Raw genomic sequence first — 13,170 nt, forward strand, 5'->3', positions numbered from 1 at the left:
CATTACTGAATCCGAATAAGTGGGCAAACTAGGAGTTTTGACTCTCCTGATCTATTTGACTCGTTTTAGGTCAGTAGACAGCTAGAGAAAGCCAAGCAAAGAGCATTTTTAGAAGGTCAGGAATGGCAGCCTCCATTCTTCTCCCCTACAAGCCTTCTTTAAGGCCGGTTATAGTCCTGAGTATCTCCATGTTGTTTTTTTACTACCATGGCAGTGCTACCAGATTATCCTGCAGAACAGTTACAGTTATAATATTAAGTCAACATTGATTTATTGCTCAATACACCAAACAACTGGTGCACAAACAATTGTAGTAGACTGTAGTCACTGGCACGGTGTCCCCATAGAAAGCTCTTCCTCACCTCCTCCTGTTTTGGTGACAACCATAACATTTTGGATTTCCCATTACTTTCTGTCCTAGAATGGGTCACCAAGACAAACAGAGAGGGTGAATCTGAAGGGAAACATTTAGAACTGCTGCCACCAGGGAATAATGTCTCAATGTACATTTTGCGGCATGTCCACCAGTTCTAAGGCTTTGCCCAAGCCGGAGCACCTTAAGGAGACCATGTCATGAACTTAACTCAATGGAGGTAAAAATTGGGTATTTTCAATGCTTGCTTTTCATTTTGGTTAATTATTTTTTTGTTCACTTACAATGCAATAGAAAGCCAGGGGAGGGGGGTAGGTGCATCTCAGATAAAATGTTCCAGGCAAGTGGGCAAGTGCTTGGAGACAGAGAAAATGGCCATCTGTCAAGGCAGCCATCTCCTTGCTAGCTGTGTTGTCGGACAGCCATGAAGGGAGAAGGGGTACCCTATTCAACCCCACAGCTAGTCTTAGCCAGCACATAGAAAGATGGGACAAGGTACTACATAAACTTTGTCCCTGGGGAACAGAACACATCCATAAAAATGGAAGAGAGACTTCTTGAAAGCTAACTTCCAGGATTGGCAATTTTTATATAATTACTATGATCAAGCTTGGACCAATGTAAGCATGTATGTGCCATGCCTGTAGGGTCCCAGTGGAAGCTGGAAATCACTGTAGTAGGTGCCGCTACTACAGTGATCTCTACTAGCTTCCAGGTCTCGTACCAAGGGGCTGCCCTTGCTGCTTCGTAAACACAGAAGGTCGCCAGCTCGGCATGGGCGCCATTCAGGGTCGGTTCACACAGCTGTGACATGGGATCCGACTTGTGAGACCCCAAGTCACCTGACATGTCAAATTCAATGTTTCCCTATTGAGAGCCGTCTTAACTGATCCTACACAAGTCGCTCCGACTTTAGAAAAGGTTCCTGCACTACATTGATCTGACTTGGGTGCGATTTCAATCCTTCTACAAGCTCCTAAATAGCATCCAAGTCAGATCACGTTGGAAGGAAGTAGCAGGGCAAAGTTGCAGACAAAGTCATACTCTTTGCCATCGCAGCAGGGTTAACCGAGCCTTAGGGAACACTTTTGCATTTTCTCAATAAATACAACATGTCTCATTGGACCAGATAGAGATTGTGACCACCTCGCTTCGCCATCTCATCCAATCAGAAAATGCTTTACATTCATTGAGCAAATGCAAAGTGTTTGCTGAATGGCGCCCATGCTGAACAAGCGACCTCCTGCATTTAGACTGCAACAGAGGAGCTGCTCGCACGGAACCTGGAAGCTAGTGGAAATCATTGTAGTAGTGGTGCCTACTACAATGATTTGCACATGGATTCCACAGGTATGGCACATACATACTTACATTGTTCTAACTGGAAAAGAGAAATGGACAGAGGGCGCACCAGCCTAGCGCATTATCTTTAAATACATTATCTTGTATACACATTATACTCACAAAACGATTATGAAACACGGGCAATAAGGGACCACCAGGGGTCTCCACTGGGCATCCTCAGCTGCCGCAAAAAAAAACGCTTACCCGTTTCGGGGTGTTCCCCCTTCATCAGAACTCTGATGAAGGGGGAACATCCCGAAACGCGTAAGCCGTTTTTTTGGAGGTCTACATCCTTCCACGGCCTGCGGCAGCTGAGGATGACCAGTGGAGACCCCTGGTGGTCCCTCACTGCTTATTGCCCGTATTTCATAATCATTTTGTGAGTATAATGTGTATACATGTCTATTACAATAAATTGTTTTAAAGATAATGCGCCAGGCTGGTGCGCCCTCTGTCCATTTCTCTTTTCCAGTATCTGCTTTGGGTTACCATGACCCGTTGAGAGTGGCAGCACAGCCTGAATTTACTACAAATCGACCTAAATCGCATTTTCAGGATACCAGCCGCAAGGCCACCCCTCAAGCGCAGGAGTCATTTGCTCTTTTTACATTGTTCTAAGCAGGATGAATGCAGCTATGTAAAAACATTCATACCTGGAATTCAGCTTTAAGCACTTGTGTGCAAAAGCTTGTGAACCTGCTGAAGAGGGTGAATCTTGCCAGTGGAGTCCTGGACAGCAATAAAACCACAACAGGGTTCCAACCGTTTTACATTCTATCCAAGACTAGAAAAAAGTTTGGCTAGACAAACACTTTAAAGACCTTCCAGGTATTCCAAGGTGAACCTCTAAGAGACCACCACAAAAAAAAAAAAGTTGTAAGAGCTGAGGAGCCAATCACTGGGAAGCATCACCGTAGAAGGGTGTTTTTGCACATTGGCACTTGGATTTCTAAAGCAGCTGACTAGAAAGTTCTTGAATCTGTAGGATAACCACATAGCGCTGTTGTACATGCATTTATGCCACATACACTGCAAAGGGAGAGTGGTCAAATTCTTTATTAATACTTCGGTCACCATTAAGACAATGATGGAGCAAGTTATGGTGGGTCTGTCACCCTTTAAGTTACTAGAACTGACAAGACCCTTATCTATTGCCGTGCTATACGCAGACTAAACCAGTGACATCCCAGGGTCCAGCAGAATCTACTAAGCTTTCCCCCCCAACAGGGAAGGTGATAAGGAGAAGCTGTAAACACAGGTGAGGCAAGCGGAGGCTCAGTCGTTTTCACAGAAATAAAAATCAAATCCTCAACTACAGAGGGGCCCATAGAGTAACCATGAGGAACATAGCCGTAAGACGAGTTGGTTGTTTCTTAAGCCTGCAGTTGAGTATTCGCTTACTGACACCTTCATTTTTAACTGACTATAGTGGGGGAACCCCGCTTTGTTTATTCAGTTAAGAATATAATTTTTTTACCCGTTGATTTACAACTTCATAATACATTCATAAGGGTTGCTTCTTTCCTTCAGATAATGCTCTGATCCAGCAGACTATTACATTAAGAAACATCTGCCCCCAAATTATAATAAGGGTCAATCTGTGGCCGAATCTCTCCCCCACACAGCGGGACAGTGCTGTCCAATCTTTGTCCTTCCACCTCCATGTCCAGAAGGGTCTCCTCTGCACCTCCCACCTGAACACCATCTGTAGATCCACTCGAGCTTGCATCCCCTCCGCTGCCTGGTGGAGATGAGCTGTGAGTCCGAGAAAGGGACACAAATTTCCAAGGATCTAGTCTTGGGCGGCCGGCAGAAGGACGAGGCCTGGGGGCAAATTCTAGGGTGGTGGGTCTTTCAACTGCGGAATCCTTCTCTTGGTTTTTACGTCGCGCAGGAGGGGGAAATACGAAGCGGGGGTCTGGCAAAAGTGGGAAAGGAGTGTGATCTTTGGAACCTATGGGAGAAAAACCAAAACAAATTATTCATACTAAACCAGCACAGATTAGGACAAGTAGATCAAACTCACTGTTCAAAGAAGACACTTAAGTAACTTTATAAGTCTCAGGCTGGGTTCACATCCGGTTCAGGTGGGAATTCAGGCAAACATTCGGACTTGAATTGCACCTGGATCGGTGAACAAACACACACCAGACCCCAGGAAAAAACCTGAAGCCACACATATGTGAACCAGGCCTAAATTAATACATTTCTGGCATGCCACAATTTAGATCAACAATACCGTTTTTTAAAAAGGCTTGAAAGCTTGACCCTTTTACCATTAAAAAGCCGTTCTTGAGCTTCAGTCAAGTAACTTTGCCTAGGCTGAGATGATGTCCTTATGCCTCATACACACGCATCGATTATTGGCCGTGAATTTTCAGCCAACGTCCGATCAGCCGATTTTCGGCTTGTTAGTATGATGCTTTCGACAACCGACTTTTCGGCCGAATAAAATCTGGTGTGCAGGCTATAAAATTTCACCACAACGGCCGATTTTCCGTCAGTCAGTACAGATTTCGGCAGACAAAAATCTGATGAGGAAGACTGGGCATGCTCAGAGAAGAAAAAACACACGGAAAGTATACCATCACATGACATCACTTCTGAAGTAGATTTTTGTTGGCCGAGAAAATTCGTGTGCAGTCTAGAGCCCATTTCAACTAACACAACAACACTGGACAAAAGTCGGCCGATCGGTCGGCCGATAATCATTGCGTGTGTACGAGGCTTTAGTCTGCTGCAGGCAGGAGAAAGCATTTTCTCAGTCTCCTCTGCCCTACTGGTCAGACTGTAACACTAACTTTGTAGCAAGTTGCAAGGTGGGAGAATTTTGGACATAGCCAAGAACTGAACAGGCACTAAGATTTAGATGATCAGGTCATCTCTGAGCCAGTATCTCCACCCAGGAAGTAAATGATGACCCTGGATAATACCTTAACAAAGATGGCACCATTCTTCTGAAGATTAAAGCATATAAAGGCACTGTCAGGAGTACTGAGATCAGTGAGATCGAATAACTACCTGTAAGTGTTAAACCTACACAATACCTACCATACATCCGCTTAACATAAAAATATCTATCTGATGATAGGTCCACTTTTGTGTGGAGCTTTACTTGCTCAATCAATGTTAATTATTTGTAACTGTCATGCTGCTAGCATTAGTAAATAGATAGGAAAGTATATTATTTTTACTTGTTTTAAACTTTTTTTTTTGTTACATTTCTTCAGTTACTGGTTTCCTGCCTAGGCAAATGTCGTTGTATATCCCAGTAGTCTTCAGGACAGGAGGAGAGGTTTTCTCAGCTAAGCACACCCTCCAGCATGCATGCTTGAGCTTAGGGCAGATGGATTCCAAGAAGTAAATGCTACATTAAACATTTGCCCATATTCAAGATGGCCACAGCTATAAAATGCCAGAGGGTTGTTATTTAAAGTGATTTGACAACAAAATAAAGCATAGAGACATGGATGGATGGGGGAGTTTGCTTTGAATATTAAAAATGAATTAAATTGTGTTTTTGGTTTGTGGTGGTCAGTTGCAGTGAAGATCCGCTTTAAGTGCATGGCTTTTCGTGCGGCATAGATTTTTGCTTGGGTTCTCTTGCTGTAGTAATATGTAACTACAAGGTATATAAAATATATAAAATTATAGTAATAGTGGTGCATTAATAGTCTTTATAACTCACCACTGAGGTTTATTGAAGTGTACAGGGAGCCTAGCATTAACATAAAAGTCAAGACAAGTCAATGGGGCATAATGATTGCCACTGGGTACTAAAGCATATGGTATATATACATTCCCTGACACAGTTCCTAACCACTTAACACCACTTCTTGATGACCCTTTAAGTGGGCTTTAACCACTTTACCACCGGAGGATTTTGCTGTCTTACGTCCAGGACACTTTTTGCGATTCGGCGCTGTGCGACTTTAACTGACAATTGCGCAGTCGTGCGACGCTGTACCCAAACAAAATTTATGTCCTTTTTTCCCCACAAACAGAGCTTTCTTTTGGTGGTATTTGATCACCTGTGCGATTTTTACTTTTTGCGCTATAAACAAAAAAATAGCGTTTATTTTGAAAAAATAAAAATATTTTTCAAATTTTTTTATATGAAATTCCCCCCAAAAAATGTAAAAATCTATTTTTTTTTTAATTTTTGGCTAATTTGTTTTCTGCTACCTATGTTTGGTAAAAAAAATCACAATAAGTGTATTTTGATTGGTTTGCGCAAAAGTTATTGCGTTTACTAACAAAGGGAAAGATTTCTGTAATTTTTGGTGTTTTTTTTTTTAACGGGTAATGGCGGCGATCTGCGATTTTTTTTGCGGGACTGCGACATTGCGGCGGACAGATCGGACCCTTGACTGACATTTTTGACACTTTTGGGGGTACCAGTGACATTACTGCAGTAACCAGTGCTATATATATATGCACTGTTACTGTAAAAATGACACTGGCAGGGAAGGGGTTAATTTTATTGGAGAGGGAGGGGTTAATGTATGCCTGGTGCTTACTGACGTGTGGGGGGGGAGGTGACTGAGTGACACAAGGACAGATCGAGGGTTCAACTATGCTGAACCCTGCAATCTGACCCTGCCTGTCACTTCAGAGATGTGTAAACACAGCGGGCGGATCTCCACACTAGATCCCCGACGATCGGGTAAGAGCAGCGGCGATCGCCGCTGCTCCTCCCCTGGCCCGACTCCCGCTGTGACTGAAAACAGCGGGAGCGAGCCTCCGGCGGCGCGCGCGCCGCAGATCTACGTCGCTGGACGGTAACGAGCCACTTTGCTGCAGTAGCAGCAAAGTGAACGGGGGTAAAGTGGTTAAAGTAGTAGTAAGCCTATGATAAGGCTTACCTGTAGGTGCTGTAAATGTTTCCTAAACGTGCACCATTCAGGAGATATTTACTTGTAAAGCTGCCAGTGATGTCACCAGCGCATGCCCTCTGAAGGAACAGCATGGGTATGGGCCCTGTCCGTAAACAGTGACTCCAGCGTGCATGCATGGGAGTGATGTCATTGCGGCTCGGACATTCAAAGGACCGAAGCCTATGAACCCAGATGGAAACCCTGTCAGTGGTGACAGCTCGCCACCGGAGGGCTTAATTTTAGGGTAAGTGTTACATAATGTGCTAGTATACGATGTATTATAGCACATTATAACACTGCCTTGCAGGTGGAAAAGGTTTTTTTTTTTTTGTGCTTTCATTCCTGGGAAGTGGCGTGGCTTCTGTAACATGGGACCTCTGTGACTGGCTCTCACATTGGTCACATGATCTGGAGCCCATCCTGCTGGCTCCTGATAGGAACTTTTGAGTGAGAGCTATCGGTGACAGCTCAGACAGTGTGCTGGGAGTGTGCAATTAGTATTTAGTGAGTATGCTCTCAGCACACAAATTCACGCTGCCATGATTGGATATGTGTAATGTCTGGGCATTACAGCCTGCCTTACTTGCTGTGGTTGGCAAGAGGTTAACCATTTTCCAACTGCCCTATAGCATATTTACTGCTACAGGGCGGCCATGCTGTGCAAAATCACATATATATACATACACACACACACACACGATTCTGCAGTTCCACGTTTTGGGCGTGAGTGCACACCGCCAACAGTTTGCTCCCGCTGTGATTTTACGGGACCTGCCGACCATTCGTTAAGCTGACAGAATGGTGATCAGCCTACTGTATGTAAACATGGCAGATTGTCATTCTGTCAGTACAGAATGGATCCTGTGTTTCTGGAAAGCAGGAACACCGATCCATGTATAAATACATAAGGGGTCCACATAGTGAACTTGGTGTTGAGTTGTTCACTTTAAGGTCAACACAGAGGACAAGGGGGGCACTCTTTACGTCTAGAGAAAAACAGATTTCGTCTCCAAATAAGAAAAGGTTTCTTCACTGTAAGAGCTGTGAAAATGTGGAATAGACTCCCTCCAGAGGTGGTTCTGGCCAGCTCAGTAGATTTCTTTAAAAAAGGCCTGGAGTCTTTCCTGGGTGTACATAATATAAATGGGTACTAATATTTATAGGTAAAGTTGATCCAGGGAATATCTGATTGCCTCTCGGGGGATCAGGAAGGAATTTTTTTTCCCTGCTGTAGCAAATTGGATCATGCTTTGCTGGGTTTTTTTTTGCCTTCCTCTGGATCAACTGTGGGTATAGGATTGTGTATATGGGATTGTATGGTTGGGTTTTCATTACTGTATTTCTATTTTTTTTTTTATTGGTTGAGCCAGATGGACTTGTGTCTTTTTTCAACCTGACTATATAACTATGTAACTATGTCTTCTATTAGTAAAAGCACTTCCCCTCACACTAGAAAGGCGCATAGTTAACCTTTTGATCACCCAGTATCATTAGTACAGTGACAGTGTATATGTTTAGCACTGATCACTGTAATAATGTTACTGGTCCCCAAAAAAGCGTCAGTTAGGTGTCCGATTTGTCCGCCGCAATATCGCAGTCCCGCTATAAGTCACTGATTGCCACCATTACTAGTAAAAAAAATCTAAATAAAAATATCCCATAGTTTGTAGATGGTATAACTTTTGCGCAAAACAATCAATATACGCCTATTGGGATTTTTTTTTTTTACCAAATATATGTAGCAGAAAACATATTGGCCTACATTTATGAAGAAATTCGATTTTTTACATTTTTTTTATTGCACGTGTTTTAAAGCAGAAAGTGTCAGTCGTTCTTTGTTTCTAGCGCAAAAAATGCAGAGGGGATCAAATACCAAAAAAAAAAAAAAGCTCTATTTGTGGGGAAAAAAAGAACATAAATTTTAGTTGGGTACTGTGTCGCATGACCGTGCTGTTGTCAGTTAAAATAATGCAGTGCCGTATTGCAAAACATGACCCGGTCATGAAGGGGGGTAAATCTTCCGGAGGTGAAGTTGGTAAAGTAGAACTTTGGCTCCCCCATGAAAACATCTGTGCTGCAGCACCAAATCAAAAGTATATATGCACTTACAGCTTTTGCTGGGCCCCTCGCCACGGCAAAATCCCATGAATGCCTCCCCCTAATGTGGCTTCCTGTGATGGGGGGGTCAGCAATGCTGCATTGCTCCCCTTCAGAGCAAAGTTGCTACTGGCTCTGCTTGCTTGCACTACAGTGAAATGAAAAAAATGTTGTAGGAGGTGTGCCTGTCAGCCTTGTCACTGATCACATTCACCAATCGGAAAACATATCAATCACCACCTGGACTGACAGAACTGCTTCTGTTGCTGAAACCCTCCCACTGTAAGCTGCAGTGTCTGGGAGGGGGAACGTGTGAGATACAAGGGAAGGAGAATTTGTCTCATTCAGGGAAGACAGAAGCTTTCGGTTTACTTTATGAGACTTATATATATTATAAGTATTAGTATATTATAAGTATATTATAATTAGTATATTATAAGTATATTATAATATAATATATAGCTATATTGCATGATCAGAAACCTGCCCATCTACAAATATTATTGAGCAAACTGCTGACTGACAGCACCATGCAAAGGAGTGGAGCTCTGATTGACTAACAGTGCGGCTCAAACTTCTGCTAGTGTCAATGCTGCCGTGAATTGGATAAAAGTAAGGTTGATTGCAGATTTAGGTATTTTCACTCATTCTATACAAAAATAGATATAAAGGACTTCAAATGAATTATCAAACAACAAAATTAAATTAAATTGTGTACCAATATTGCCAACATGACAAAAAGAACTAAAGCATACTGACCAGTGTCACACAGCTGTGGCGGTGTGCTGCCATCTGAAGGTGAACGTCTATGACCTGGTGTCACCTGCCGTATGGCCCCATCTGATGGTGTCCTTCTGTGACCCCTGGTGGCGGTGGCGTTAGCTCTGGTGGCTGTGACGTGAGTGGGAGTCAATGACTGTCGGGGGTCCCTCTTAAAACTTTCCACTTTGTAGTCCACTAATGGGTTCCGGCCAGAGGCAGACAGCTCTCTACTGGGCGCCTCTTCCGCGAGCTGCCCGCGGGGTACGTTCTCATTGGCCAGTCCAGTGTCATCACTATCTGAGCGTATAAGAGACCTGGTGGAGTTACAGTCTGAGATGGAAGACAATGAGATGAGCGTGACCGAACTGGGAGGGATGACTGGCTCCTCTTTAGACATGGAGTGGCTTGGAGAATTACCACTACGCTTCATGCCCCTTGCTGCCCATTGAAAAATGCCCTTTCTTTTCTCTTCTTGGGGCACCAACTCTGCAAGATCACTCCCGAGTGCTACAGCTGCCAGAAGAGATGCGCATCCCAGCAACACCAGTTCACTCTTTCTGCGGGATTGAGAGTTGCGCTTGGGACTGTCCGAAGATGATGCTGCAGAAAGACTGGAGTCTTCATTATTACTCCTGGCATCAGACTGGAGGGGCAGAGTGAGGTAGGACTGTGTGGAGTATGGGGATTGGGGAACAGAGCCTTCATTATCCACATATTCCTCTGGAATGAAAAAATTTAAAGGTAAAAGTGAACATGATATATGGGTGCTAACAGCACATATCAACACAGTGACCTAATGGTTAGCGCTTCTACCTCGCAACACGAGGGTCTTTAGTTTGAGTCCTCTTCAGGACACTATCTGTGGACACTAACTATGGAGTTTGCATGTCCTCCCTGTGCTTGAGTGGGTTTATTCTGGGTATTCTTGTTCTCCTCCCAAGCTCCAAAGAAATGCTGGTAAGTTAATTGGCTCCTGTCTAAACATGGGTCCTAGTGTGATATTCTACTGACTGTGGCCAATATGGGTGACTATCTACCCCAACAGCACATAAAAGCATTGAGGCCGAAGAAATTAAAGTGCTATAGAAAAAACAATTATTTAATACAAGTACTGACCTATTTATGAAGCTGTTTAAAGAGATCCTTTCCATTGGCCATGCAGGGCAAACAAAATAAATAGTCCCCTAACCCCACCCTTCCCCAGCAGCATATACTTACCTATCCTCACTCCCCCACGCAGCACCTTTTGGCAATTGGGAACAAAGTGAAATACCCAGGCAGTCCCTAGTATGAGTGACCATGTGACTAACTCCTCCTCTCCCATGTGACAGTGCTAAGTGCCTTGTGATTGGCCCCATGCTGTCACATGGGGGGTGGGGAAGGAGTCCTTAGCCCTGTGTAAGCTCCAACAAGTCAGTTTGGAGCTTACACAGGGCTTTGTTTCCCCGTGCCAGCAGCTAAAAAGAGCACCACGGGAGACAGAGAATTTGAGTAAATGCTGTTTGCGAGGAGAGAGAAGGGTCACTTTCATTACTTAGTATGTATCTGGCAAGAAACAAAACATACAGTGCATCTGGAAAGTATTCACAGAGCTTCACTATTTCCACATTTTGTTAGGTTACAGCCTTATTCCAAAATGAATGAAATTTTCCTCAAAAATCTACAAACAATTGCCCATAATGGCAATGTGAAAGAAGTTTGTGTGAAATCCTTGCAAATTTATTAAAAATAAATATACAAAAAAAATACATGTACATAAGTATTCACAGCCTTTGCTCAATACTTTGTTAAAGCACCTTTGGCACCAATTAAAGCTCCAAGTCTTTTTGAGTAGGATGCTTGGCACACCTATTTTTGGGCAGCTTCTCCCATTCTTCTTTGCAGGATCTCTCAAGCTCCATCAGGTTGGATGGGGAGCATTGGTGCACATTTTCAGATCTGTCCAGAGATGTGTAATCTGGTTCAAGTCTGGACTCTGGCTGGGCTACTCAAGGACATTCACAGAATTGTCCCATAGCCACTCCTTTGTTATCCTGGCTGTGTGCTTAGGGTCGTTGTCCTGTTGGGAGATGAACCTTCGCACCTGGAGATCCAGAGCGTTCTGGAGTAGGTTATCAATCCTGGATGTCTCTGTACATTGCTGTATTCATCTTTCCCTCGATCCTGACTAGTCTCCCAGTTCCTGTCGCAAAAAAACTTTCCCTCAGCATGATGCTGTCCCCACAATGCTGCACTGTAGGGATAGTATTGGCCAGGGGATGAACGTCACCTGGTTTCTTCCAGACATGATGCTTGCCTAAGAGTTTAATCTTTGTTTCATTAGACCAGAGAATTTTGTTTCTCAAGGTCAGAGACCTTCAGGTGCCTTTTTGCAAACTCCAGGTAAGCTGTCATGTACCTTTTACGGAGGATTGGCTTCTGTCTGGCCACTCTACCATACAGGCCTGATTGGTTGAGTGTTGCAGAAATGGTTGTTCTTCTGGAAGGTTCTTATCTCTCTATAGAGAAATGCTGGAGCTCTGTCAGAGTGACTATCAGGTTCTTCGTCACCTCCCTGACTAAGGCCCTTCTCCCTCGATCGCTCAGTTTGGCCGGATGGTATGCTGAAGGAAGAGTCCTGGTGGTTCCAAAGATCTTCCATTTATGGATGATGGAGGCCACTGTGCTCATTGGGACCTTCAATGTTACAGACATTTTTCTGTACCCTTCGCCAAATCTGTGCCTCAATACAATCCTGTCTCGGAGGTCTACAAACAATTTATTGGACTTCATGGCTTGGTTTGTGCTCTGACATGCAGTGTTAACTGTGGGACCTTATATAGACAGGTGTGTGCCTTTCCAAATAATGTCCAATCAACTGAATTTATCACAGGTGGGCTCCACTCAAGTTGTGGAAGCATCTCAAGGATGATCAGTGGAAACAGGATGCATCTGAGCTCAATTTTAAGTGTCATGGCAAAGACTGTGACTTATGCACATGTGAGTTTTTATTTTTAATAAATTTGCAAAGATTTCAAACAGACTTCTTTCATGCAGGGCTGTCTTTAATATTGATTGGACCCTGGGCAAACATTTTCCTGGGCCGTCCTGAATTCACTTATCAACTTTTTGCAGGCAGTGCAGGCTCAAGAGGCAGCTGCTTTGGACCTCACAACAATAACTGGGCCCGGGGCACATGCCCCTTTTGCCCTGTGTTAAAGACGGCCCTGCTTTCATGTTGTCATTATGGGGCATTGTTTGTAGAATTTTGAAGGAAAATAATGAAGTTAATCCATTTTGGAATAAGGCTATAACATAACAAAATGTGGAAAAAGTTAAGCGCTGCGAATACTTTCTGGATGCACTGTACAGGTAGGGTATTCTGGCTGTGGCTGCAAAGTCACTTAGTAAGTACTGAAGCTAAAAGGATGATAATAATCTTCCAGGAACTTACTGTTAAAACAAATTGGCAGTAGAGGCATTACGGAGGTTAAAATGTTTTTACCCAAGATTCACTCACTTTTTAAATGCATTCTCAGTACAACATGGTGCCTTAGTGGTTAGCACTTCTGCTTTGCAGCAGTGGGGTCCCTGGTTCAAATGCCAACCAAGACACTACCTGCATGGAGTTTGCAGGTTCCCCCTGTGCTTGCATGGGTTTCCACTCCAAAAGACATTCTGGTAGGTTAATTTGCTCTTGTCTAAATTGTGTATGTTTGTATGTATGTATGTGAAATG

The 13,170-nt window shown here is 43.7% G+C and overlaps 1 protein-coding gene across 3 annotated transcripts in view; it reads right to left on the reverse strand.

Moving 5' to 3' along the window:
- Positions 1 to 2,758: 2,758 nt before the first annotated feature.
- The window catches only part of MAP3K10 (mitogen-activated protein kinase kinase kinase 10), a 145,376-nt gene continuing 134,964 nt past the window's right edge, over positions 2,759 to 13,170 (reverse strand). For all 3 annotated transcript variants that reach the window (XM_082263621.1, XM_082263620.1, XM_082263622.1), the window contains 2 exons: positions 9,451 to 10,173; positions 2,759 to 3,671 (listed from right to left, as the gene is read on the reverse strand). In XM_082263621.1, the coding sequence (XP_082119747.1) occupies positions 3,277 to 3,671; positions 9,451 to 10,173 (1,118 nt within the window). In that variant the 3' untranslated portion in view covers positions 2,759 to 3,276. The remainder of the gene's footprint in view (positions 3,672 to 9,450; positions 10,174 to 13,170) is intronic.

Source organism: Pelophylax lessonae (assembly GCF_965119305.1).
Source record: "Pelophylax lessonae genome assembly, chromosome: 7".
NCBI classification, from domain to species: domain Eukaryota; kingdom Metazoa; phylum Chordata; class Amphibia; order Anura; family Ranidae; genus Pelophylax; species Pelophylax lessonae.